Raw genomic sequence first — 27,100 nt, 5'->3', positions numbered from 1 at the left:
TGGCTGTTTTAAGGATTATGGAAGCCCTGGGCACTGTGTTAATTAATCACGTGGCAGATATCACAGGGATTGTGCCTGAGCATGTGGCTTTTGACTCATCTGTGTGCTTGTCCTGTGGTTCCCTCTTCATTTTGCACCCTTCAGTGTCTGTGCTCACCCTGCTGAAGGGTCTAGTGGCCCTTTTAAACTGGGGTTACCAGGGTCTTGGCTCCATGGGCCTATGGCTTAACATACACTTATGTTAACTCTGCCTAGGTGTTTCCAGTTTGAGTCTTATAGCACGAAACCCTTCCCATTTGTGGTTTAGAACTGTAACTATTGCACACACCAGGTGATAACGCAGAAATCATATAAAATGAAGATAAGACAACCGTGGCTTAGTATGAAAATTAGTAATCTTAATTTACTTGATAAAAGGAACAACATAAAAAAGTTTATATTGTACAAGAGAGACACAAGTGCAGTGCAGTATTATTCGAAGCTCCAGTTCTTAATGCTACTGATTATTAGCTCCTCACTTCATTTCCCAGGCCAGTGAGAAGTGCAAGGAAACACAACAAGAAAAATCTGCTGAAAGAAGATAGGATCCTGGCTGGAGATAAGGGGTTGGATTGTACACAGACTAATTAGAGTATCCTCTTGCAAATGTTTACCTACAAGTATTGATAGAAACAGTTGCAACAAACCAGCAGTACAGCAGTAGCAGCCATCCGTGTGATGCCGCCTTTCTTTAGTTAGTCTTCACTGGTCAGTCCTCATTTAAGGCACAAACATTGAACTTGGAGAATACACACCAGATAATTAAGTCACTTCTACAAGTTCAGGAGGGAGGACGATGTGCTAGGTATTAAACTGATGTTACACTGACCCTAGCCAAGTGTACACTGTTCTTATGTGAGGTTGCACAAGATGCTCTGGTCAGCCCCCCTTGGATAGTATCCATCTGCATGATCTAAAACTATTATGTCCCTTATCAGCATCTGAGAAATGATGGAGCGTGAGAGCCCATCTGAACAAGGCTTGTTTTGAGCCTTGCACTCCTTTACATCTGAATCTCCCCAAGGTTTGGGCATATGTAGATCTGGGGCTTGGTGCTGAAAGACAGGACTCAACTCTGTAAAGTGGATTCTGCTCCAAACTCTCCTCATATTTGAGACTGCTGAGTCTGGGGTTGGAGTTTCAGCCCTGTTGCGGGTTTTAAAGTGGGCTGAATTTGAATCTGGAAATGTCTAAAAAATATAGAGGTATTATTAAAGTGCAAACACAATGGAGAGTTCCTGGAAGCAATGACATTAAAGAAACCTATGCCTATAATAGCATAATAATGAGCATGCTGTGGAAACTTGGTGACAGATTCAAACCCATGTAGACATGCTGACCAGTGCCTTACTCCACAGTTATATTTATTTCAGTGGTACTATGTGCAGAAAAAGACACTACCATTGCAAATCAGGTTGGCAGAATCTAGCTCTTAGATATCATTCATCACTTTGCTAGCACACCAGTGTGTTTTCATCGAATGCATGCTCCCACTGTAACTTTAAATCCAAGTCTCTGAAGAACATAGTGAGGGACATGTCACTGTTCTGGGCTGAGCCAGAGGCCTGAGTTGCAGTGCTGCTCAGGTCTGTGCAGGCTGACTCTTTTGCTGTTCTTAGCACATATGTTGTTTGCAAGTCTGGGGGCGGCGGTTTGTCTTCTGAATGTGACAATGAATCTAATCGCATCTTGCGCAGTGCGCTGTCTTCTCCAGGGAGATCACAGGTACCAACTGAATGGTGACAGGGTGAGGATAAAGGCAACAGAGTTCCAGTTTCTGGGACAAAGTTTGTGTCCAGTGTCATGGAGGACAGTAAAGGCAGCAGTTCCACAGTCTGCTGTCTGTAACCTCCTCCTCCTTCCAGCAAAGACAAAGGTAGCTGAGGTGCATACAGCTCAGCTTTGTCCCTGTTCACCTGGAATTGAAGCTGCTGGGCTTGCCCTGTGCTTCCCAACAAGAAGGCTGGCCCCCTTATATCATTGCTCTCCCATAATGTTTTCTCCACCAGCGCTGGGCTCTGCTCCCTGTAGGTTTCTTTAGACGATGTCCTGCTTGGAGTCTGGGTTATAAATTTGCCACAGACAAACCTCTCAGGGGAAACATCCTTCATTGTCTGGTTTGTGTCTTCAAGGCAGACCCCATAGGTCGGGGCCAGAGGTCTGTTCTTTGTTTTACATGGTAAGCTGTCCTCGGTTACTCTCTTGGAAGGAAAATCCCCGGCCCAGTCAGGCAGCTGAGCAATGGGCTGGGATGCTGACATTTTGGCTTGCTGTTGATAGGCAGTTTCTGGTGAACCAAATGAATGTGGCTGCTCCAGACACAGGCTAATGCTTGGTAATGACACGTCTGAGGTGAGCAAAGCAGGTTTGCATGAAATATGCTCCACTGTGAGCGTGAGAGGCTGGAAAGGTGGAATCCCTTTGAAATCCTGTAGCAAGACAAATATTAAATCAGTTACATTGAGCCCGTGAATTTTCAGGGGTTGCTTTATATTAGAGCAAAATCCCTTTGAAAAAACGTTAATAGGACCTTGTGATCTGCTTTGCTGGATCTGATCCACGGACCCAGGAGCTCTGGGATCCTACCTCTCACAATGACGCTTCACTAGAAGGCAAGCATCCTGCCTCACAATGCAGAACAACTGCACAATCCTGGATGTGAAGGAGAAAATTCTTTCCTTTCCTGTGCAGTGATTTGCTTCAACCCCAGAACATGGAAATGGATTGCCCTGCAGGACTACTACCTTACCATGCAGGACTACCAATACTGCTTTGGGCTAGGGCTAGAGAAGTGGGCAAAAGATTCCAAAAGTGACTAGTGGCCAGTGATTTGGGGTGCCTTCATTTTGAGCTCCACAACTTGCTATATCATTAATGGTGCCCAATTTTCAGAAAGTAGTGAGCACCCATTTTTCCTAAAATCGAGTCTCTTTAAATTCTGGCCAGTCAGGCACCCAGAGTCACTAGGTAGGGGCTTTTGAAAGTTCTGGTTATAAAGACAAATGAAAACGGAAACCCTGATTTTTGACATCTTCTGGCAGCTTACCTCAAACCCTGCCTTCTTCTCAGAAAAAAAACCCTGCTTCCTTAGTTTTCTAGCCTAACTCAGATTCTTCAGACCTGCTAACATCTGTGCTACCCTAGCAGTCTGCATTTCTCCATGACACAGAGAAATCTTTTCTGTGTAGGCTCACCAGACTGCCTTGCCATGGGAGACTAACAAATGCCTCATATAGTTACTTCTGCTATACAGTTATCTTCTTCAGTTGGTGATATCATTATTCTATTAAGCATTTTAGGGATTTACTGCCATGACTTGAGGACACTTACCAAAGACTTTGGCTGTGCAGTGTGTTGTTTCACATACATATATATCATATAACATGTTGCAGCAAACAGCAAACCAGCAGCGAATATAAGTGATCCAAAACAGTAGAGCAGCCAGGTATTATCTGGTCAGTGGGGGAAAAAAGTCCACAACATTTAATTCCAGAGAGAGAGACTGGAAGTAATTTATTGGCAATCTAGTCCAATAGAATTCTTAAGTTTAGAACTCTTAAGACTTAATTGTGCCATTAAGCACTAGACTCCCTATTATTGCTAATTATGACCAAAACATCCTGTTCGTTTCTCATGAACTGCCGAGAATAACCGATCGCTCTCTTTTTTAAAACTCAATTGCAACGTCTCCTCTAGACTGAACATGCCCATCACTCCACAGCCACCTCTTATTGCCCCAAGTGAAAGTACATTTTAAAAACAAAACCATGAATCATTCACTAGCGGGTACTTTGGAATACAGTTCAGAGAATAACAGCCATAATTTGGTTGCTCATGTTCATGTGCCCCTGATAAGCTGCAATCAAGGAAGTGAAACTCTTTGTAGCTCATTCACCAGTCAAAAATCTTAAAAATACAGTCCAGAAAATTTATGAGATGCTGATGAGAAACAAGGAGCTAAAAATGTCCTTTGGTAATGGAGCAAACAGACATACAGGTATATAAATCAGACCAACTAATAAACAACTCTGGCAGAGAATTAGAACGTTAACTAATGCTCCCTAACAATTATTACTTAGTATGAAAACATTACTTAAATAAGAGGGTGTCCTGTGAACACCACATCTCTCCACCCATTACAATCACCTCCACTCACTCCTATTTATGGGTGATCACATGGATGATCTTTCCTTGGAGTGTCTCCAAGTCTACTCCAGTAATGACTTACATACGAGAGTAACAGCAGGGAAATATTTCATTTATTTTAGCTTCTTTCGTGGCCAGTTTGACAGTCCAAAGGGAAATGAGCAGATAGGTCAGCACCATGGACCCATTTACTTCTCTTTGGGCCAATTGCTAGTGCTATACAGGCCTGCAGTGTTCCTCTGATCGCAGCTGTAGAATCACTGGCCAATAGGATCAGGGTCATGATCACGATCAATGCCTTTTCCTTACATGTCAGCTTGTGCAACCTTTGCCCAGGTGAATAGCAATCAGTATTAAGGTACCGGACCCACAGGTATGTGGCCCTGAAAGACTCACAGACCTAGATTCTAAGCTGGGAAAGTCAATATAGTTCCAGTGGCTGTAGTGGAACTATACCAGTTTACACCAGCAGAAAATCTTGCCCATAATATGTACTTGATATCTCAATGGAACCTGTAATTCAGAGGCGCAGATTTAGTAGCCTAACCTGGCAGTGTTCTAGCCTCAAACACTTGGGATTTGCTCCTTTTCTGTAAGTAATCGATATATATTGTCCCATTATATCCAGTGTCTGGTTCCAAGTGGAAAACTTCAAATTCTTTGTTGTCTTCAGTCTTTGTCCACTGCTTAAAGAAAGGAAAGAAAGGAAAGAAAGATCTGTACTTTAGAGAGGCTAAATTATAAAACTACTTTGATTCGACTTGCAAAATTCAACATGCATCTCATAACTTTACAAATGCAATCCTTACCAGACTCATTTACCAATAACTCCTAAGTTTAGAACCACCTGGTATTTTATTTCATGATTATACTGTTCACTTTTTGCATTTCACTTTCTGGAGGCAATGAAACCACATCACAGTTTCACATTTTGGCTCTCATGTGGAAGCCCAGAAGTTGGGTTTGGGTTGCTGACACTTGAAAGGAATAATGACAGATCTGATCTCTCCTTTGAAAATTCTTTTGTTTATCAGAAACCCCATTCACCATGCATTGATTTTGATGTCTTATTCATGCCAGGTTTTACCAAAGCCAAAAGTTAGTGGTCACGATTTACCTCTTGTCGAGTGCTTTGGCTGAAAATTGTCATATGGTACTTAGCAGCGGTATAGATGTCCTCAACAGTTCGCCGGTGGTCATCTTTGTCCTTGAGTGGTATGTAGGGAGGCTGAATGAGAAACTTTATGGATCGAACATTAGGAATATACTTCACCTCTGGTGCCCCAATATTAGCTAGAAATGATAAAGCAGGAAAAGTAATTTAATGAGATTGAAGGTGATGAGTTACTGGCACATCTATGTGGTGAATATCACTATTTTTGGCTAAAATGTTGTACCATCTAGATATGCCAGATGGACTTGAGACCCCTGTATGGCTTTCACACTTTGGCCTGTATAGCTAACTCCTCAACCAGTCATGCCTGTGGCTCTGTCCCACAAAGGAGCTTGACTGCATTTTATGCTTATGGTTAATGAATTGCAGGTGTTACACCCAGCAGTTAGGGTAAGGTTTAATTCAGCCCATGACCATATAATTTGAAAGCAGCCTGCATTAGCTCTTTGATACCACAAGCCTTAAAAAGTCAAGTGAATGGCCTTGATATATAGTATAAATTCAGCTGTGTTGTGCTTCGGTGAAAAGAATATTTTAATAATTAAGGCTATCATGTGGCTCTTTTGTAGTGTGTTTGTGGAAGGCTCTCAGTCTTCTTCCCAAGCATTGTGTTCAAATGCCTCCATGAACCAGACATAGTCATCATTCTCCCAATGTTACGAAAAGGAGAATTGAAGTACAGAGACGCTGAGGCACTTGCCCAAGGTTAAACTGCACATCAGTGACAGAGATGCGCTCTGGGGTTTGGCACTTGAAGCGTGCAGCATAAGCCTGGCTGCTGATCCTAACCACCAAGAGCTCTGTTATCTCACAGCCTCCAGGGACAGGTCACTGGCTGCTTGTAGGCTCCCCATCAAGCCCATCTTTGTTGTCCCTTGTATTTCCTCTCTCCCAGCTGTTCCCAAACTTTCTAGGTATGCAACCCCAATCCTAGGTTTACAACCACACCTTGTGGTACAAGCCTGATTTTGCCAGTAGCATTTCAGGACCCATTTGGGACTGTGATCTCTAGTTTGGGAACCACTGCTCTATTCCTTCAAAGCAGGCCACAGATGTCTTTTCTCTAGCATCACTTTGGCTACAAACTTCAGGGTAGGCCTTAGCACCTTCTCATACTCCCAGCCCCCTCCTCCCCCCCACCTCCAGCAGCACAGTCCCTTTCAGAGTTGAAAAGCTGGCAACCTTGTTCCTGTAGACAAATCTGGGCTTGCAACACTGGTCACTGCAAATGGCAGCAGGACGGAGCCTGCAAGTGTCAATGGATTCCACAGAGCCACTTACTATCGTGTTCAGGTGTAAATCTCTGGGAGCAGACCCAGTCCGAGAAGTAGCCGTTCGGTGCCATGGCCTGCACTCTGGCGTAGTAGGGCTCAATGTAGTTTTCCGTCTCATGCGAGAGGTTACAAAAGGGCTGTGAGATGTTCTGGCACTCGGTTTTGTTGAGCCATTCTGTCTCCCCGTATCTTAGAGAAGACAAAGTGAATGCTTTCAATCTGCCATATGAAATCAATCCTATATAGTCCCTAAATATTTAAGAACTGAATTTTATAAGCATGAGTGCACTCTGCCTCACAGTGTGCATGTGAAGTGTCATTTCCACCTCTGCCATTATACAGATGGAGAAACCGAGGCACAGAAAGGAAATGACTCACCCCAAAGTCAGTAGCCAATCCAGGACCCAGATGACATAGATTCCAGACTCAAAGTGGTTTCGAACCATCTATGAATGAATCAGTATGCATACTTGGGGCATAATTTCTGGGTCTTTTAAAAGTCCTTTTTTCAGATTCTGATGAGAGCCAGTCACTTTTCTTACATCTTCTACTGACAGTCGTACCTTTGTGTTACTGATGGTTTGTAAATGCAAGAGGCAGTAGTAAATATAGGTAGTTCACATACTCTGCTGGGGCAAAGGTATTGAAGTAGGCAGCATTTTTCAAACTGAATACTTCCTTCACCAAAAACTGCAGTTGCATTTCACTGAAACTCTTTGCTATTGGTGCTGGCTTGGGCCAAGAGTTTAAAAAAAAGGAAAATAAGTTTTTGCAGCAAGTAAAGTGCTTTTTAAAAACAGGTTGCTTCCACATTTTTAAATGAAACAATTTGGCATTTCATTAACCATATTTCCAGATTAATTTTAGCTAAATTTAATGTTAAAATAAAGGGCTAAAAATGCCCAAAAAAGATTCTTTCATCTGCACCAAAACAACATTTTCTTGGTTTTCACTTCAGTGAGACAAACCAGAAAAAAAAGTTTCAGACTGATCTGCAAATAAATGTCTTTCTTTGATCTGTCTGTGTTTCCAAAACAAAACCAGACAGAAAACCCTTATTGTTCCCTTAGCCATACAATAACCTTAAGCACTGTACAGGTCTCACTGGATGTTTGCAACCTGCCCAGGACACAGCTGGACCCCAAATATATGCCCACAAGCACAGGCAGCTGGTTTGCTAGGTTCTGGTACTCCACGAATCAATTCAGACTCAGGCTTTTTGAATGTCTGTCCCTAGTTTTTAGATCCCTCATCGCTCCAGCTGCCTTTGCGCTTGGGATGGCAGACCTGAGATGTACCCCAAAGTAAAGCAGCTGTAGTTCTCAGAACCCAGGGGTTGCTGTTTTTCTGCATATGGGCCAGTGACGTTAGCAAAGGAGCAGTGTGTGGTTCTCATCCCAGAACACGGGCAGGTGGGAGATTCTTTCGGAGTGCTTAAAGCAAAGGATGACAAGGTTATTTGGGTGAATCTGATATCTTTTATTAGACCAACTAAATGGTTGGAGAACAATTTTTAAGCAAGTTTTCGGGTTCAAAAACCCTTCATCAGGCTAAGGAAGTTTCAGCAGTTGAGGTGTGCTCTTCCTGGATGGAATTAAAAGGAAAGGATGGGTCTAGCTAGCAGGAACCAACACCCTCCTGAGGCCTCTCCATAATCCCACCAGGCCCAGATCCTAAGATTGTCATTTGTTCAAGGCAGACTTATCTTACTTCTCAGTTCCCTCCAAACAAAGGGCAGCCGTGCCTTTCCCTCCTCCTCCTCCTGATCCAAGGGCAGCTGTTCCAGCTCCCTGCTGCTTTTGCATTGATTGTTATAATTAAAGAACAGCTGGGTACTAAAAATTTAATAAGCTGCCCCTTGCTTCTCATGCCTGATTATAAAATCTGGATGAGTCCTGCCTGCAGAAGGTGTTGCCTGCTGTTACAAGCCTGCAGTGGAGGGTAGCCTGGGAGCCAGGACTTGTATGCCCTGTTTCTAATTTTGCCCCAAATTGTCATGTTGAAATGTTCTGTTGCCATTTGTGCAAAATGCAGAGAAGCCACTTGGGTCCTGTGAATCCTTGGGACTCTCATGGTTTGTGGGAAGCAACAGCTGACCTTTGAAGGAGTCTTCTTGTCAAAGAATCACTTCACCTGGCATTTTTTGCCTGCTCTGTTAGGCCGAGGGAGTCTCCCTTGCTGGGCTGGAGAAGGCACGGCATATCCAGTTAAAGGGGGGCAGAAACACGAGCTCTTCTCTGGGAGCAGAAAGCAGGCTTGCAGGAAAACTGACAATAATGCAAAGTCCCTGTGTGTGCGGCTGGTGTAGAACTATTTGCCGTGTTTCAAATCTGGCTCTCAAACATCCCTCCTGAGTGCACTGTTAAACTCTTCTGGGGTTTGAGGGGAAGAAGTTATGAGCCCATTAGAATTGGCTGAAAAAGGAGTACACAATTTCATGAAGCCAAGTTTCTGGATATTGCTGAAATCATGCTTTTGCCCAGGTTTTCCAACTGTTTCCCCTCTTAAACAGTGTTTTACTTGTTACAGCCCATTCCTCATCTCTGTAGCTCAAATCACTTGTTAAAGGCAGGTCACTAGCATTATTTGCATTTTACCAACAAGGTAACTGAGAGAGAGAGAGAGAAGGGATACCGGTGAATGGCAGAACAGGGACTGGGACTGCATGCCCAGGCTGCTAGCTTCCAGCCCATTGCCCATTGTCAGCTGGGCCATACTTTTGTCTCCAGAGCAGCTTAGTGACTTTTCTTAACATATGGCAGGGCTAGGCAAAATGTTGCCGGGGGGGGCCAGATGTGGACCGCAGGGCCCCTAAAAAATTTAGAAAATTAATATTTATCTGCCCTGGGCTGCCTGTCATGCGGCCCTCAATGGCTTGCCAAAACTGAGTAAGTGGCCCTCTGCCCAAAATAATTGCCCACCCCTGACATAAGGTCACCTTTCAGCTGAGATGAACTCCAAGACCCTGTTCTTTTGCTTAGGTTCTGTTCCAAACAGCCATTTTGGTGGCAGTAAAGCAAGCAGCAATTAGCAGCCAAGCCCGCTTTTCTAGCTCAGGCCTTTTTTCTCAGGAAGCATTGGTCTTACAACCTGTTCAAACAAGTCACCAAGGAAGACACAAACCCTACGTACTGTTTATACTGGACATTGTACACTGTGCCTGGAGGTATCTCGCCTTCAGTTTCCCACTTCAGGATGTTCTCGAAGTTTGTAGAAAAAAAGTTTGCATGTTTGAGAAGCAGAAGTGGTGATCTCTCTGCAGTCAGACAGCCTGGGGGAACAAAGGAGCTATTACTAAAATGCAGGATCCATGTCACAACCCAGGGGTTTCCAGCTTTGACACGGGTTTCAAAGGCTGTCCCAGGCATGGATGCAGTATGTATCAGTGGGTCAAAGAGCGAAAACTAGATTTTCTTGCTTACACTAACTGGAGGTGAGCTGAGCATCAGGGGTTTGGCTCTGGGTTGGCATTAGGCCAGGGTAGAGGCCAATGAACTTCTCTTGCTGAGAGGAGCATGGATTGTCTATAATGCTAAATACAGGATGATTATATAGCGAGTGTTACTCAGAGGAATCACTGAACAGCCTGAAAAATGGACTCTGGCCTGGGAGTGTCTGCATAAAGGCAGATAATTCTCTGCCCATGTGTATTCTGGTGACTGCCCTGGGCTCAGAGATTTCTCCAGCCTAGGCTTTGCAGCCATGGAAGTCAGTTTTCCCTTGTGAACGTGCTCAAAAAAGTTGGCTCTGCCTCTGCGCATCAACTGAGAAGAACACTGGCACGAGCCTCTAGGCTTTGAACAGCGCTTTGAGACAAATATTTCCATGCCTTTTGGCTCCTGTCTTGTGGTTACCCTCATGCAAACATACAATGCAAAGTTTTCCTTCGGCTTATTTGTTCCACCTGAGATTTTGGAATGCAGTCAGTTTTGCTGATTTTGGCCCTTGCGTTTGTCTGTCTTCCTCAGAGATGCATCACTTACACAGTATGCCTCCACTGGTCCTCTAGGTGCGGTGGCCTGTGTTTTCAAAAGTAGTTGGTGATTTTAGGTCCCAAAACCTGGGACATTTTAGAGAGGCCTAATTTTCAGAGGGCACGTATTCAGCACATGCTGAAAATCAGGCTTCTTTAAAACCTTGAAAGTTAGGCACCCAAAAATCCCTACTCATTTTTTAAAACTTAGTCTTGTAGGTTTTTTTTAATTGGTCTGTTATAGGCACCTCCTAAAAAAAACGAGAGCATTTGGGATGGAGAAGTTTTCTTTGAAATCTGAAGCAGATCACTGTTTTTCTTTTGCATTCCCAAACCATTTTAATTTCTTTCCCATCCAACTATGCAGAAGTAGCCAGAATATATTCTGAACCATTCCTACATTTGGGGGTTTGTTTTTAGAGTTAGAATAGAGCTGGAAGCCAGTCTTAGCTCTGCAAGGCAACATTTTCAAAAGCAGCCTGTAAGCCCAAGTGTCTCAGTTCTGGACACTCAGTGTGCCCTCAGTTTTCAGAACTGTTGATCACCCAGAGCCTCCTCCCACCCAGTTCAGCTGCACTGGGGACTTTCTGCACGTGTGAAAAAATTATGCCTTTAAATTGTCAGGCCATCAGAATTGGTGAGTGTTTTGGAACAATTTGGCCTAAATAAACCCCTGTATGGTTGTCAATTAGCAGCAAACCCATTTTACAGATGAGGAAACTGAGAGTCAGGGGAAGTTTTTGACTGGGCAAACATCACGGAGAGTTTGTGGCAGAGCCAGCACTAACACACAACAGTTCCTGCCTCCTATCTCATGCCTAACCCCCAGCTGCCTCTGTGTCAGTAGGGTTCTGCCAGCGTAAACACCACTGCGTGTGTGAAGAGAATCCAGGCACAAGGTCTGGATCCAGCTCTCAATCCTGATTGCCAGGTTATATGGGTTTGGGCACATTGCTGTCATATCACCAAGGGCATGAAAGGTGTGGTTCCATGGAAAGGAGGTGGCCTGCAAACAGAAGATGGAGCCAAAGCAACAAGGAAACGTATTCACAATGCGTGATAAGGAAGTGGAGCTGGGCCTCGGACCAAGCAAATTCTGCCCTGACTGGTGCTGCCATTCAGCCTCATGCCAAGAGTGTCAGCACAACGATCCTGGCTAGGGCACTGCTGTATCACAAAGCTGCGGTAACACAGGTATTGGAGGAGCCCACGTGGGCAGGGTGCAGTCCCAAATGTTCCCCAGTCTGAAACACCCATGCGCCCCTAGTGTTTTCTCTTGCCCCTTTCCCTGCATTTCCCTGCTTTCCTGGGCTCAGATCTAAAACCTAATGAAGTCAGTTATTGCTGTCTTTCATTGATTTTGACAGGCTTGGGATCAAGCCCACGGGAGCTCCAAAAGGTAGGGATCAAGTCATCTGTTTATGAATCCGTACAGCACGGGACACTCCAGGGGCCCTGTGGAAATAACTAGCTAGCAAATAACCCTGTTTGCAAAGAGCATAAAAAGCAGTCTGGAGAGGAGCTAACTATCTGTGTCTCATTCCAAGCGAGTCAAGTGACTGCCACCTGTTCTGTGGGACCCAGCCTTGCTAGGCTAATCCTGCTACAGCTGAACAATCAAGGTTAGTAAAGCCTCTGGTTGAAAAGAAGCAAAAGCCAGTACTTACCTAACAGGGAACATATGGTCCAAAAGATCAGAGCCTTCTTCATGAATAACTCTGCAAGCTGGAACGCAAGCTCGGGCAGTGGTTCCCCAGCCCAGGTGAAGCACTTCTGAAGGATGAAAACTCCTTGCTGCTTTGAGTTTGGTCTATGCTGGTTACCCCGTAACAGGCTGCAAAACTACTGGCCTGTTTGCATTCACATTTGAGCTAGCTCACCATGCCAACTCTGCGTTTGTGCGCCTCTCTGTGCGTGTGCAGGTATGTGTGTGAGAGGAAGCAGTTGAGCTCCCGATGCCTTTCGCCCGCTGGGTACACACACCTCAGTGCAAAGGTGCAGGAACTGGCGGGCTAGTAGATTCTCAGGTTTCTGAACTAGAGCCAGCAGCCTGCTCCCTGATAAGGAACTTCCCACCTAGAAATCCTTGCCAGCCTTTCCCACTTCTGAACCTTGTTTTTCTGGTCTGGTGACTCCGCTCTCTCATACTTTAAAAGGTAAAACCTGTGTGTGCGCATGTGTGGAATTGTATAACCATTGCAAACAATGCTCCTTGTTCGTTGAGAAGCACCTTTGGGTGCTTCCTTAAACCAGAAGTCACCCACGCTCCCAGTTCACAAGCTCTGATGTTGTTCTAGCTAATGTACATGCTGAGCCCTTCCCCCTCCTGGTTGGAATCTGAACTACAACAGTGTGTCTTGACCTCTATATTAATGGTTAGTCTTTCAGGTGCTTCCCTGCCCTGCTTTTTACATCAGTGGTGCTCAACTTTTTGGTGCTGTGGGCCTGATGAGTAGCACAGTCTTCATCTAACCTAAAAGACTCTAACCCTGGGAAAGTTCACAGGCATAGTCTGTGGTGTGGGAGCTCCCCCGTCACTGCACGTGAATTTTAAGGGGACCATTGCTCCTAGTCCTATCTCCTGCAGCCACAGAGAATAGTCTACATCCATCATCTTTATAACCATCCTTCAGGTATTAGAAGATCATTATCAAATCCCACCTCAGTCTTCTCTTCTCTAGACTAAACAATCCTAGTTCTTTCAGCTTTTCCTAGTAAGTTGTATTTCTCAGACTTCTAATAATTTTGGTTGATCTTTGCTGGACTCTCTAATTTGTCCACATCTTTCTTGAAGTGCAGGGCCCAAAACTGGACATAGAACTCTAGATGAGGCCTCAGCAGTGATGAACAGAGTAGGAGAATCGCTTCCTTTGACTTGCAAGTGACATTCCTGTTCATACAACCCAGTATGCTCTTGGCTTTTTTGCAACAAGAGCACATTGTTGGCTCATATTCAGATTATAAACTACTGTGACCCTCAGATCTTTTATTTTTGCAGCACTGTAGCTTAGCCTGCTGTTCCCCAGTCCGTATTTGTGCTTGCAGTTGTTCCATCCTAAGTGCAGAACTTTGCCCTTGTCCTTATTAAATATTATTTAGTCGAGTTTGGACACTCTCTCCAGTCTGTCCAGGTCATTCTGAAGTTGAGCCCTACCCTCCAGTGTCTGGAATTCCACCCAACTTGATGTCATTTGCAAATTTGTTAAATGTGTGCTCAGGCTAATCCTCCAAACCATTAATGGCAATATTAATCAATACTGGGCCCAGGACAGGCCCCTGGGGAATCCCAGTTGATACCTCCTTCCAACTGGACCTTAAGTCATTGTTGACTTCTAGTTCAGCATGATGATCCAACCAGTTGTGTATTCACCTTACAGTACTTCTGTCTAGTCTGTATTTCCTTAGCTTCCCAATGATGAATTCATGCTGGCTGTTCCTGATCACCTTGTTCTCCTCCAGGTGCTTAGAAAAAGATTCTTTGAGGTCCTGCCATATGATCTTTCCTGTTGTCAAGGTCCAACTGACTGGTCAGTAATTCCCCAGGTCCTCCTCCTTCCCTTTCTTAAAGATGAGCACTACACCTGTCCTGTTCTTATCATCTGTGGCCTCACATGACAACCATGAGTTTCCATGAATAAGATGCAAGCTGTGGCCCATGGCCAGGCAGTGCCCCTGCTGCACTGAAAATCTTTTGCATCTCTTTTATCTCACTGTGCCATCAGGTTCATTAAACAAGACCCATCTATTCATCAGCACAGCGTGTCTCATCAGATAGGGCCTTTGTTAAGGTGTCCCCTGGCTGAAGCCTGCAAAATTGTTTCCATCTTTCTTCCCCTCAGAATTCCAGTTACCATCCTATGTTGACAGCCGCTTGTCACTGGTCCTGACCCTTATTAGTACATGGATGAAGGTGATTGCACTGGTTCTCTGTAATTCTGTCATCATCTGAAAGGCTTTGAGAATACCACCTACTTTGCTTATTTCTACCCCCATTCCTGCCCTCTCACAATAGGTTTCTCTTCAGGTAGGCAAAGCCAGATCTGTTTAAAAGTATTTAGGTGTCTAACAGTGCAGAGATGTGAGTTGTGGGGTTCTCTAAAAGTGTGCCTAATTCACACTCTCAGGTATCCAGGTTGTAGCTGTATTGGTCTAGAGAAAGAAGCAATCAAAACTCGTGGTAGAGGTGATACCTTTTATTAGACCAACTAGATTTTTGCAAAAAAAAACCGCAGCCCGCAGGCAACGGCCTTCTGGGCCCCTCTGCGGAGAGGGAGTCAGGGTGAAACCCCTCTCCCTCCCAGGGGCCGCGCACAAACACCCTTCTTCAGGCATCGGAGAAAAGATTGTAAAAGTTCTCCTGGGTAGAAATGAAAGTCCATGTTTCATAGGTGAGTTGAAGGTGTGGTAAAATCTCCTGTTTGGAACAGTTTGTTTTAGATGCAGATTAGACTCAGGCAAAAGTTGGAATAGTCTGTTTACCTTGAAGTTGTGTGGTGGGAAGCAGGATGTAGTCATACGTCCTTCTGGTTGTGGTGTTTCATGTTTCGCAGAGGAGTAAGCAGATAGAGTGCTCTCCTGGGAAGGCATTTCTTACCTGGCGAGGTGTCTCTGAGCTCTGTGGTCAGGCTCTGTGATGATGCAAATTGCCTCCAAGAAAGGCAGAAGCAGGAGCTCAGGTTTCAGGTGGTCAAACTTGCTTCCTCCTTGTAAAATTATGAAGATTTCATTTTTAAAAATCGTCTAAAATTTGATATCTTCGATAAAGCTTGCAACTCGATAAAGCCTGAAATTAAAGACTTTTTTTGCAAAAGTCTGGTTGGCGTAATGAAAGATTATTACCATGAGTCCTGATTGCTTTTTCCTTTCGAGCAATATGACTAGAATCTGGATACCTGATACATGGAAGATATTGAATTTTAGCTGATTTTTTAAAATGAAATCTTTATAATGGAACAAGTGGCATTTAAAGCACAGCTTTCATGTGGGACACCGCTTAGAACTTGGCACCAAAGGGGGAAAGGGCAAGAAATCCTGTGTTCTGCAGATTTTGCTGTTGATAGATTTTAAGGCTAGAAGGCTTGATTGTGATTAGCAGCTCTGGCCTCCTGCCTAGCACAAGCCAGAAAAGGTCACTCAGTTTGCAGTAATTAACTGTACTGAGCCCAATAACTTGTGAACCAAGAACGCCCAGGAGTTCTGACTGCTGGGCCTTGTGCTCTGTCTACAAGGCTAACTTCCCTTCCGCAGTATGGGCAAAATGCCCCTTGGAAAACAAAGGCTTTTCAGAGCAAAGATGACCATCTAATGTGTAATTGCAGAGCATCCCAGCCCAGAGTCTCTCTCTGAGTGTGGCACAGGGTCAGGGAGCCTGTTTAGAGAGGCACCAGCTTCAGAGAATCTGTGGCTAGGGTGGAGCTGGATTCAGGATCTCCCAGCCTGCAGTGACAGGACTACTGTACTACATTTCCTCAGGTCACAGTTTCATCCTGATGCAGAAGAGGAAGCATTTTTAGATCTCTGTTTATTATTTGTAATCAGAAATCCCATTTCCTGCCCAGCTGAGCTTGTGCCTGCTCATGCCTGCCCTACCTGTGTTTCAAAACCCCCTTCAGAAAGAACACAGATGCCAATGCTTATTCTCTGGGGACACTGGCAGGGGCAGGGGCTGGGGTGAATGGGGCCCCAGGGTAGGTTGTGGGATGCTCAGAGCCCAGGAGCCTTGTCCAGGAGTGCAGGGGGGCTCCCACCACTGTGTACACCTTGGGAGAGGCCCAGGGGGCACATGCCCCCCAGATTTGTCTGCAGGGCAGAGGCAGGTTGCTGTTATGGGATGGGCTCTGTGCCCCACTGCCGCTGTCTAGGGTTTGCCAGTCTAGGGTGGCTGGATAGTCCATGAGTGGTGGCATGGGGGCAGGAGTTAGAGGGCTAAAAATAACCTGGGGTCAGGGGGTGGGGGCTAGGAAAAGAGCAGCCCCGGAGCTGGCTGGGAACTTCACAGAAGTTCAGTTAGATCGGTCTTGTCAGGCCTGAGCTAAGTTAAACCGCTTTAGAAGTAGGGTTAACTTTGAACCTTGTTGGCCATTTTTAAACCAATCTAAACTTCCTGAACTTCTGTACAGTTCACAATTAGATCCCTAGTTAAGTCAGTCTAAGTGTAAGGTCCGCACCTGGGTGAACTAAGTTAGATCAGGTGACCATTTTAACTCAATCTATCCTCCCATAACTTCCCTGAACATCTCTCCCTAGCCTGTCTGCCCAGCAGAGCCCCACCTCCTGGTTAACATGTGGTAGCACCTGTGCCCTCAGCAGCAGTGCCCAGCTCACTGCCCACACAACCCCGCCAAAAGGCAAGATACCCAAACCTGACCATAAAGCCCAAACCAAGCAGACACACACTCCCGAAGCTACAAGGCTTCACCCTCCTCTCTCTGCTGTGTTCAGGAGGAGAGAAGCAACAATAGCCAGAAGAACGCAGATCACAATTTATTATCAAACACATACACACACGGGAGCTCGCTTTTACATGGAGCAGGGCCTCAGGCACACAAACAAAGTGATGAAATGATATGGGGCAGGGTACGCCCACGGTTTTCCTCCTTTTGCAATGGCCTGCCCCAAGGGATTTTAGAAATGGCCTCTGTGACCTGAGATGTGACTTGGACCTCTGTGACTTGGACCTCCTGAGATGTGTCCTTTTCCAGAGTTTGCAGAGCCGGAAGGAGAGAGGGAGACGTTAATGAATAGACGCTTCCACCTCAGGGGAACACTGGTCACACGTGCTGGCAGCGCCAGAGCAAGGTCATCCCTGGGGAACGGGGCTCAGGCGTGATGTGCGGGTGGGCAGTGCACAATGGATGCAGTGTTGCTTCTTTCATCTCATCACCAGTGCCTCGAATAGCCACAGACTTGTGGTCCCTCTGGGTCCCAGCTACAGAAACTCTCCCACACAGATGTGGCTGTGACTCCTCCATTGGGAGCTTCCTGCATTGCCAGCTGAGGGGAGATGCTGGTTCTGCTGGGCACTGAGCAGATTTGCTGCCCATGGCGGAAGGTTGAGATCCTCAGCAGCTTCCACTGACAAGATTCTCCTGCCTTCCTCAGCAGAAACCTTCCCAAGAGCTGCCATTGCCAACGGGATGTGACTGGGCATTCAGACCTGGTGTGGAACAGGCCTGGTTCATATTGGTTTGGACCTGATGAAAGGATCTGACAGACAGGCTGCTCAGGGTAGGATTGGCAGTGGCACCCAGTGGTTACAATTTTCCCCAACCTAAGGGACCCCAGGAAGCCAAGGGAGGCCAGAGCCTGGGCAGCTGTGGCTGGGGAGGGACCTGGGCAGGACAGGCAGGAGATGCATGGATTCAGCTCCTCCTTGCTGTGCCCTGCTACTCCAGGGGAATGTGCGCTGCCTTGGTGGGGCAAGGCTCTCTTAGGTTATTCTCAGGGCAGAGTGGATGCACTGGGCTCCAAAGCAGGAGGAGGGGTCAGTCCCTGCTCTTTTCAGCTCCTTCTGGGCTCCAGAAGGGAAGTACAGGGGCTGGATTTCTGACTTACAGCTCAGCAGGTGGGTAACATCTATCCATTTGGCACTCCCTGGGGTAGCATACTCCATAATGATGCCTAAACACACAGCAGAGAGAACAGATCAGCTTCCCATGGTCAGGGCACAAGGAGAACTCAGCCTGGAGGCAGGTCTTTAGCCCCGCTGTGCTGTGTTTGCCATCACAGGTGGGTTGTAGCCAACACATTTACTGTTGGGTCTCATGGTCTGAGTAAAGGGCTGTGAGCCAGGACACACAGGCTGCTCCCAACTTCTCTGCTAAACCACAGAAACCTGCCTCTCTCCCTGGGCTGGAGTGGAGGTGTAAAGGGCACCAGGAGCCTCTCTGCACCCTGAGCACAGGGGCAGGCCGAGCATGGACCCAGCCTTCCCTGACAAGCTGGGGTGGCAGGAACTCCAGCAGCAGGTGGACATGCAGGGGAGCGCAGCCTCTTTCCCAGGAGGAAGACAAGCCCAAGGAGTTTCAAGATGGGCTCAGTAAGGTCGTGCATCCTAGAGATTGCAGAGGGATTTCAACCTCACCTGCTCCAGGGCACCATAAAGTATATTGCCCAGTCCTCTGGCTGCCATCTGCCGAACCAGGTTATTAGAGTCCCTGGCTCACTGTTGAAGTAAACGAATCACTGGCTTCAGGAGCTTCTGCTCTTTGATGGTGGGGTCACATATAAGCTAAAAGAAATCAATGTGTCTGTGAGATCCAGCACAGTCATTCCCAACAGCCCATCCCTGCAGCAGAAAAGTAACCTGTGCCAGAGCAGAATCCCACAGAACACCGTGAGGAACAGCCTCAGCACACGGTGCTGTCCTGATGGACATGGGGAGGCTTGTTTGCTTAGAGCCAGGCAAATCACGAAGACAGGGGCTTAGTCTAAGTGAGAGAGATGATGCCAATGTGAGTAGATTGGGACACTGCTTGCTTTAGAGCAGTGTTTTCCTGGGATGCTGGATGGATATAGAAGATGCACTAGTTAGCACCAAACTCGGAGCTGCTGGCTCAGACCAGGGCTCAGCAGGGGGAGGTCAGTAAGGAAATCCTTGTCTGCCTCTCCTTCTCATACGGCAGAAGTGGCAATGCAGGGGCAAGGACCGAAGAGAAACCTCTCAATTGCCTCCAGTGATCCTCCCTCCTAGGAAGGGGGCTCCCCAGGGAAAGAGCACAGCAAACAGCAGCCTTTTCATTGAACTGCTCATTCTCTATGGGGCCTTACCTGGCTGATGAAGGCCGTACCAGTAACACGCAGGTTTTCAGTTGTGGAAGTGACCCACTGCAGGACCTGCCCTATGAATTTGGGTGTTATAATGCCCAACAGGAGCAGAGCCCTGCAAGAGAAAACCACTAGTTCTGGGACCAGCCGGGCACTGCCAACACTCAGTTGCTCTGAGGTGGCAGCTATCGTCTCTTGGAGCACAAGCTCCATGTCTCCAGCTCCACACAACCGTGTGGGTTCAGCATGGACAGTTCCCCCTCCACCACTCATCCTGCTGCCTAGAGCACAGGTGCAATCCAGCCTGCCTCTCTTACCTAGCCAGCTGGCATACCCCCTCATGGTGTGTCTGGGAGCCCTCAAGGAGTGACCAAGTTCCCCCTTTGCAGAAGGCTCTGGCTACTCCCTCCCCAAGGCCCTTAGATATGGCACAGGCCAGGTTCTCCATAGAAAGCCAGGGAGAGAGAAGGCCTAGATTTACAGACTGCAACGAGATGCTGCGGCCAGAGCAGAACCAAAACTCCCTGTCACTCGGGAGGTCCATTACTCAGACACTTGCTGCGCAAGGCAGGCAGCTCAGATCAGACCGATGCTGCCATTCGTTTTGACGCCTTGCAATCCCCTGACAGGGACAGGGAGGGCAGGGCCTTGCACTAATCAGTGCTGGAAGCCAGAAGGGATGCATGGACACTCTCCCAAGCCAAATGCACTACAGAAAGAATTGGGCAGCTATTTTTCCCTCCCTGGGCTGAAACTGCCTGGCCTGTCTCAGAGGAGCTCAGATTGGAGGAACAAATAGGCCCTCCCAGCCTTAACATTTCAGACTCTGCCCTTCTCAGACAACCCCCTGCTTCTTTCAGCTGCCAGGATCAAGACAGCTCAGCACAGCCCTTGGCAAGGCCAAGAACACCCTGCAGGCAGCTAGCCTGAAGTGAGGCCAAACCTGTGAAAGCAGGCTCAGCCTACTCCTTACCTGCAAGGGTTGCCCACTGCTCACAGCTGCCCCTTCTGCATCTGCCTCCTCCGGACGCTCCCTGTGGGCATTGGCATGTCCTGCCCACAGTGTGGCCAACTTGCTCCAGAAGAGCACAGAGGATCTCTGGGAGCAGCTCCCTCAGCACTGGGCCGGAGTGGATGGTGGTTAGCATCTCCAAAGATGTACATCTTGCCTGAAGAGATAGAGAAGACCAGAGTCAGCCTGGGGAAGACACCTGGGAATCCATAACTCCAAGTCTAAAGGTTTCTTCCTCACATCCAGGAGAGCACAGAACAGCTCTGGCAGCAGCTCCCTTAGCACTTGGCTCCCTTCCCAGTCACATCCCTGCACTCCCAGTCACTCCCTTCTCAGTCACACCCCTGCACTTCTGCCTGAGAAGTGCAGGGGCACCAGCAGCTTGAACAGAGAGCTGCAAAGCAGAAGGAGCCTCTCGGTTACAGGAGTTTCTAGTTCCAAAGTCTCATGGAGTCAGTCAGCCACGTAGCATGAAGCTGCTGTGTTTCTGCTGCTGATGGAAGAGCGGGAGTGACTGGGGGACAGGAGAGCAGGGTAGAAAAGCCTGCCCCACAGCCTGGCATCCTACCTCAAGCTCTTGAGAACCAGGACTCTAGCCCTCAAGGGGGAACCAACAGACCTGGGTCTGGGCTGTCACTTACTGCTCGAGGTCCAAGGGTTGCTGTGTCCTCAACTGAGCTCCTGTCTGTGCTGGCTGGATGTTGAATCTTGCTCATGAGCAAGAGTAGTATGTGGAGGGTGAGGAAATCATTTCCACTCAAGGCCCTGCGGAGCTCAGATGTGTCACTGCAATTTAACACAAATTACATATGAGCTGCGGATACGTCTGTGATGTCATGAAGCAATAGGACATGGAAGCAAAGGCCCAGGGCTCTTCTGTTCTAGGACAGGGTTGGGGCACAGTGATGTTATCTGCCAATCCCATTAGGCACAATCCTGAAATTTCTGCGCAAACGCAGTAGGACATTGACTCTTACCAAGTTGTCCCAAAGGATCTGCAACTGACTTGAAACTCTGTGGGCTGTGCCAGGCTGTGGGATGTGTGTGTGCCACCAGGCACAAGAGGTAGGGAGTGGCAAGTACCTGTACATTGGCAGAGGCTTTCTAAGGAGGCTGCTGGTCACTGCCTCTAGATGGAAGCCAGCAAGAATGAAAACGCCTTCCAGCAGAAAGCCTCTCACAGACCTTTCCTGGATTGTCAGCATCTGGATAAAAATGGTGCCCAGGATGTCCAGCACTGGGAGGGAAGATAACAAGAACAAGGGCCCCTTTCTCAGTCAGCCAGCACAATCCAAACCAACCACTCCCACAGTTTGTCAATTTGCTACCATCTTAGAAATTCCTTGCTTTAAGGGACCAGTGTCCCGACACTGCTGCCTCCGGTTGATCCTGAGAAGTGAGCACATCCCTATGACCCTACTTGGGGTGAAAGTGGACACCGCGACATGTGCACAGACACCAACCATCCCACACACCCTCAGCCATTCCCCTGCCCATGTGCACACACCTACAATCTAATTGCATGTGTCGCACAGGACCTATTTCTGCCTGACATTAACCCACATGCTCACGCAGACACCCCAACAAATATCAATATCTGGGGGTGGTTTTAAGAAGCTAGTTTTGGCCTTTTGCCTGTGTGGATGCTCAGCTTAGGACCAACAAGCACAGCATGCCGTCCATTATGCTCCCCACAAAGTCAAGGGCCTGGCTGGATGGAAAGTATTTTCCAGTGACCTGGAGACAAATAGAAAGAAGGGAAACTGCACTGAACCCCAGAGTTCAAGAGTGATATTAAAGAGTTGTGCTGTGCATAAGCTTCTGCCCTAGGACGACTTGGTGCATGTGCAAGAGGTGAATCCCATGCTCGAACATTCCACCGGTCTTCAATGGAGAGAGCAACCCAACACGAACACTAGGGCTGTGCGAAGCTTTGGATGCTGATTCAATTTGGAGGAGATTCAGCCCAATTCAGGGGACCAGTTAAAAGGTCTAAATCGATTCGAACCTCTCTGAATTGATTTGGAAAAAATTCAGAGAGCTTCAGCAATTTGAGCAGTTCCCGCTGGCCGCAGCAGGGAACTGGGTCCGGACTCCATGCTGGTAAGTGGGGGCGGGGGAGCAGGGCCTGGAGGAGGTTAGGAGGGGACTATGGGGGGAACCCTGCCAGGCCCCATCCCCTGCCTGCTCCCCGAGCCCCCCCACCAAATGCCCACCAACCCCTGTCCACTGTCCCAGGCCCCCCCATGGCTGCCCCACCTGGCCCCAGCTCCCAGTTGTTTAAAAAAAAGCCCCTACTCACCAGGTGCTGCCCGTGTGATTTGGAGATTTGGCTGATTCGGCAGCAGCTGAATCTCCAAATCAGATTCAGCCGAATCGATTTGGGTCAGTGATTCAAATCACTGAATCGAATCACTGTCCCCTGAATCAGCCGAATCCAGATCCAAAGTGAATACTAGCCACTTCGCACAGGCCTAATGAACACAGTCAAGCTGCACCCCAGGATAAGTTAAAACAGGCACACAAGGAGACCAAGTCCTGGCTGAGGCTCTCACTTGGATGCTGTACTGACAAAGGTTTGTTCTTTTGTGCAGGGACAGAGCTATCTACAAAACTTTCTAATCTTGCTGTGACTTATTCTTTCTACCATGGACATGGGTAAACAGCAGCAGACAGTGGATGAACAATATGAGTCCCAGATGCCTCCCCCACGCACTCCAAAGAAAGAGATAAACCATGTGTGATGAGCAAAGGAATGGACAATGAAGGATGCCCAGTTCCCTGAGTCTCCACACCATGACAGGCCTGTTCCCACAATCTCCTCTTCTTGACCAATGACCCACCTACTTGAGGGTCCTTCCCTCACCTGTGACCTCATGTTCCTCTCTCAGGAATAGCTGATCTCTGAAACCCTGCTCTAACACAGGCCAAGCAAGTCTCAATTTCAGAGAAGAATGAGCAGAGCAAGGAGAGAGAATGAGGAAGCCATGTCAGCACAGGGATTCCTTCCAGTTGGGGTGTTGTATGTCATTCCTTACATGGCAGCAGCTTGCTCCATAATTCATGGCCAGCGTTGGCCATGATCTATCTTCATTACCCTGCCAATGCAGAGAATTGCCTAGTGGAGAGGTACAGGGGATGAAGAGACATACATTGATAATGCAAGAGCAGCAACTGGTCACCTACTTGGCTCATGCCACTGATTGAGACATCCAGATTTTCCAGGATCTCCACATAGGTGGCTCGGATGCTCTGTTCCTCCTCAGCATCCTGACTGGAATGGTTTTTGGACTTCTGTATAGGAGACAGAGAGAAAGCTCATGACTGCTAGTCAAGAGGCACTGACTGGACACTCAAGTTTCCATCTCCTTTGCTGCCTGCTTGATCACTGCACAGTTACCGCTGATTTTATGTTTTGCTCAGAGCACAACTCACTGGAGCTGAGATAATAAAAGAAAAACCAAGCTGGTGGGGCAGGTTCCCAGTTCAGAAACACCTCAAACACTTTGCAACGACTTGCTAGACACAAAGTGTTTCTGGGGCTTGGGAGTGGGTTATGTCTTAAAAACTGCCAAGTATTCACTTCCCTCGTCCTTCCAAGAGAACCTTTCAGATTCAGCCCAGCGGACACAAATGTGCAGGCATCACACACCCACTCTTCTCCATCTGCTTTGGGGGCCCAGCCAGCTCAATCCTCTGAGTTCAATGTGATTCTGTCAATGGGCCAAGCCATGTCCTGGGCACCAAGACACATCCTTGGGACTCTGTTTCTACAAGAGAGCATTGCTTTCTCAAGGAAGTGTCCCTGAAAGACTGTGTGGTCAGGTTTTCACTCAGTGCCCGAAAGGGCAAATCGGAGCCTCATCAGAAGATGTACATAGTCCAGGTTAGAGTCTGGTCTCACTGACACCCTGGGGAAAATCCAGAGGAGCTGCACTGACATCACAAGAGCTCCCTTTGATCCGTACCGGTGGAAATGGTCTGACCCTGGTTCTAAAGACTCAGCCTGGCTGCCCTGGGGCATCCCATGCTCCTGTGCAAGCCAATGGCAGGCTTCAGCCTGCTAGGGCAGCAGCACCAAGTCTCCAGCCTCAATTTCTCTTACCAGTTGGCTGCTAGACAAGCTGAACTGCTTGAAAATATAGGCCACTAAATCCCAGGCAACATCATCTAAGCCCTGCACATTAAGCAGTGTCCTGCTGAAGTGGAGGATGGCCTTCTTCACCTGGAGGGGAGGAGAGGACAGACTGGAGTCAGGACTGCCCTGATGCCCAAATGGTGGAGGGGACCGGCCATGGCACAAACCCTCCCTCAAACCTTGGAAAGGATGACAGGGAGGGAGAAGGGTCCCCAGGCCTCCAATTTTATTTCTAGAGTTTATAAAGAGGCAAGAGAACAAGGTGTTCTTGCTACTTAGTAGTCCCCTATTGGCATATGAGGGAAAGCAGATCCCCTCCCCACTGGCAATCTGATAACACTTCCCTAGATCCTGACTCTCGCCAGCTCTGGAAGCAGAGGAGCAGACTCTGCACTGCCTTCCCTGAAGACACTGACATGGGGAAAGGTTTTCTCTACAAGAGAACCAAGAATCTTGGGTGGGAATTTTGTGTCAGGTCCATGTGCCATCCCCAGCACAGCCACTACTCACAAATCACCTCACCTCAGTACTCAGATCACCAAGCGTGCACCTCATAGCCTTGACTAGCTCACATTTTTTCTTGCTCATCTCCTGCACTGGAAGGAGAAGGAGGGCACAATATTGCCGTGTTCTGGGAGCTCACCCTCCACAGCAAGATACACTCAGATTGCAAAAGATCTGCTCATGGCAACCTGCACAACCTCCTGTCTTTACTTTGCAACCTGGAAAAGTCTCTTGGGCTGTTACAAAGGTCTTGTTAAACCTTTTGACTTCAGAGTACTGCCAGAAAAGGTGTCCGAGCGGGATTTGGCCCCAGCACTCCTGTGTCATCCAGCGGGACTGAGGGTGCTACTGGCCCTCTGTGACCGAGCAGCAGAGGACGTAGGTCTGGCTCTAGCTCTACACAGCCAGGGCTCTTGAGCGCAGCTATAGCAGAACACGTTATTATCCTGGACAGTCCTAACTGAGTTCCTGAAGGGTCATTTCCCAAGCCAAGGCAGCAGTCAACACGTTTGCTCTGGTCATACTTCCAGTCAGCAGCAATGATGCCACTAAAGATGGAGAGGGATGCCACATGGCTTGCCTTCTTGTTGGTCTTGAGCTGAGAGTCCACAAGGGAAATAAATTGGTCTGGGGAGAGACAGGCTGCAGGGGAGAAGAGCGCAACCTCGTGCTCATTCTCCCTTCCAGGGTTTGGCAGAGTGCAGGGAGTTTCGAAGGAAAGCCCCGTGTCACTTGGAGTCTCCTCTCCTTACCAAGTAGGTGGAGACAGTAGAACACCTTGACCTGGTTCTCTGATCTCGGCAGCTGTGCGATATCACACACCTGTGGGAAGAAGGGCAGGGATTCTCCACAGTCCCATCTGGGTGCAGGTGAAAGTGTGGAATGGATCCTGAACTCCCACTGTCTGAGTTAAACCAGGGTCTTTTGGAGTCCCAGGTCACATCACTGCAATCACAGCAAGAGACAAGAACTCAAAGGTCCAGGCCATAAGCAAGAGGGGATTCCGATTTCCAAGTTCCAGTAGCAGCACGGCTGCTTTTGGCTGGACTCACACCACAGGGTTGATTCTTCTGGTCCTGACTCCCTATGACAAAGGGATTTACATGGACCTCCCCAGCAGTGAGTTAGACTGAGGGGAGACAAGGAGGCCACCACCTGTTTTCTTCTTGGGCAAGCAGAGAGGTTGCCAGCAGAGTAGGGCTTTGCACCGCCAGGAGCTGGGTCTGTCTGGCTAATGGGACTTGGACCTGCTGGGCCTCAGGATGAGCGGTACAGGATCAACCTCCCCTTACCTGGGTGTGCAGGGCAAAGCAGATGCTCTTGAGTTTCCCATTGAGGAGAGGGACCTGAAAATCATAGGCCACCTCCAAGATCTGGCCTAGACTCTTCAACAGAGGGTGGAAGTCAAAGGGAGGGTTAGAGAGGAGAACCATGGAGTGAGCAAGAGCAGAAAATTGGGGAGTGAGAAAAATACCTGACTGCCTCATGCTTAGTGCTTTATTGCTTTGGTGCTGGAAGTTTCCACGTCTGCAACTCTGACCACACCACACTGTGCTGTTTGGACCCCTGCCCAGTCCCCTGAATACACTCCACCTGGATTACCACTCTCTGAAGATTTATATTCCTTCCAAAGGATGCCAGGAGGAGAGCGGGTCCCACAGCCCATGGGTGTCGTAGGCCCCAAAAGTGACCGCACAGAGTCAGGACCAGCCAGCATCTGCCCACACAGCCCCAGGGACACGGGACAAGGGAGCACAGAGCTGAAGTGGGATTTTCCCCTCGGGTAAACCTGTGCTGCCACGGGGGGCTGCCCAGGTGCAAACAAAGACAGAGCGCAGCCTGTCTCACCCAGGAGAGACATGCTCCACAGGCAGTGGGGTGGTAGCCATCCACTCCTATAGCCCATAGCAGGGAGCCCCAAGTCTCCATGTCTTAAACTGCCGGCCCTGACTATAGTCCCTGCACTCCACAAGAGACAACCTCTGATCCTCCCTGCCCTGTGGAGCTTTGAGAGGCCAAGCCAGGAGGGAGCAGAGCAACACTCAGTTGGAAGGAGCGGTCCGGTAGTTCATTT

The 27,100-nt window shown here is 48.0% G+C and overlaps 1 protein-coding gene and 1 long non-coding RNA gene across 4 annotated transcripts; both read right to left on the bottom strand.

The window, feature by feature from the left end:
- Positions 1 to 377: 377 nt before the first annotated feature.
- On the bottom strand, positions 378 to 12,875 carry IL22RA1 (interleukin 22 receptor subunit alpha 1). 2 transcript variants are annotated; one of them, XM_014605706.3, is made up of 7 exons: positions 12,274 to 12,875; positions 9,766 to 9,904; positions 6,641 to 6,822; positions 5,303 to 5,478; positions 4,733 to 4,871; positions 3,370 to 3,491; positions 378 to 2,468 (listed from the first exon to the last, which is right to left on the bottom strand). In XM_014605706.3, exons 1-7 carry the CDS (start codon positions 12,314 to 12,316, stop codon positions 1,494 to 1,496), a joined length of 1,776 nt encoding a protein of 591 aa, XP_014461192.1. In that variant the 5' UTR covers positions 12,317 to 12,875; the 3' UTR covers positions 378 to 1,493. The 2 variants fall into 2 exon arrangements, with proteins under 2 accessions (XP_014461192.1, XP_014461186.1); XM_014605700.3 differs by having other exon boundaries at positions 4,733 to 4,868.
- Positions 12,876 to 17,074: 4,199 nt separating this feature from the next.
- LOC109286024 (uncharacterized) lies at positions 17,075 to 20,646 on the bottom strand. 2 transcript variants are annotated; one of them, XR_002093952.2, is made up of 4 exons: positions 20,346 to 20,646; positions 19,376 to 19,487; positions 18,690 to 18,836; positions 17,075 to 18,226 (listed from the first exon to the last, which is right to left on the bottom strand). It is a non-coding gene; the product is annotated as an uncharacterized LOC109286024 (long non-coding RNA). The 2 variants fall into 2 exon arrangements; XR_009462921.1 differs by having other exon boundaries at positions 17,075 to 18,836.
- Between the last annotated feature and the right edge of the window lie 6,454 nt (positions 20,647 to 27,100).

Source organism: Alligator mississippiensis, chromosome 6 (genome assembly GCF_030867095.1).
Source record: "Alligator mississippiensis isolate rAllMis1 chromosome 6, rAllMis1, whole genome shotgun sequence".
Taxonomy (NCBI): domain Eukaryota; kingdom Metazoa; phylum Chordata; order Crocodylia; family Alligatoridae; genus Alligator; species Alligator mississippiensis.
Note: the sequence above shows the minus strand (reverse complement) of the source record. Positions and strands in the feature narration are given on the sequence as shown.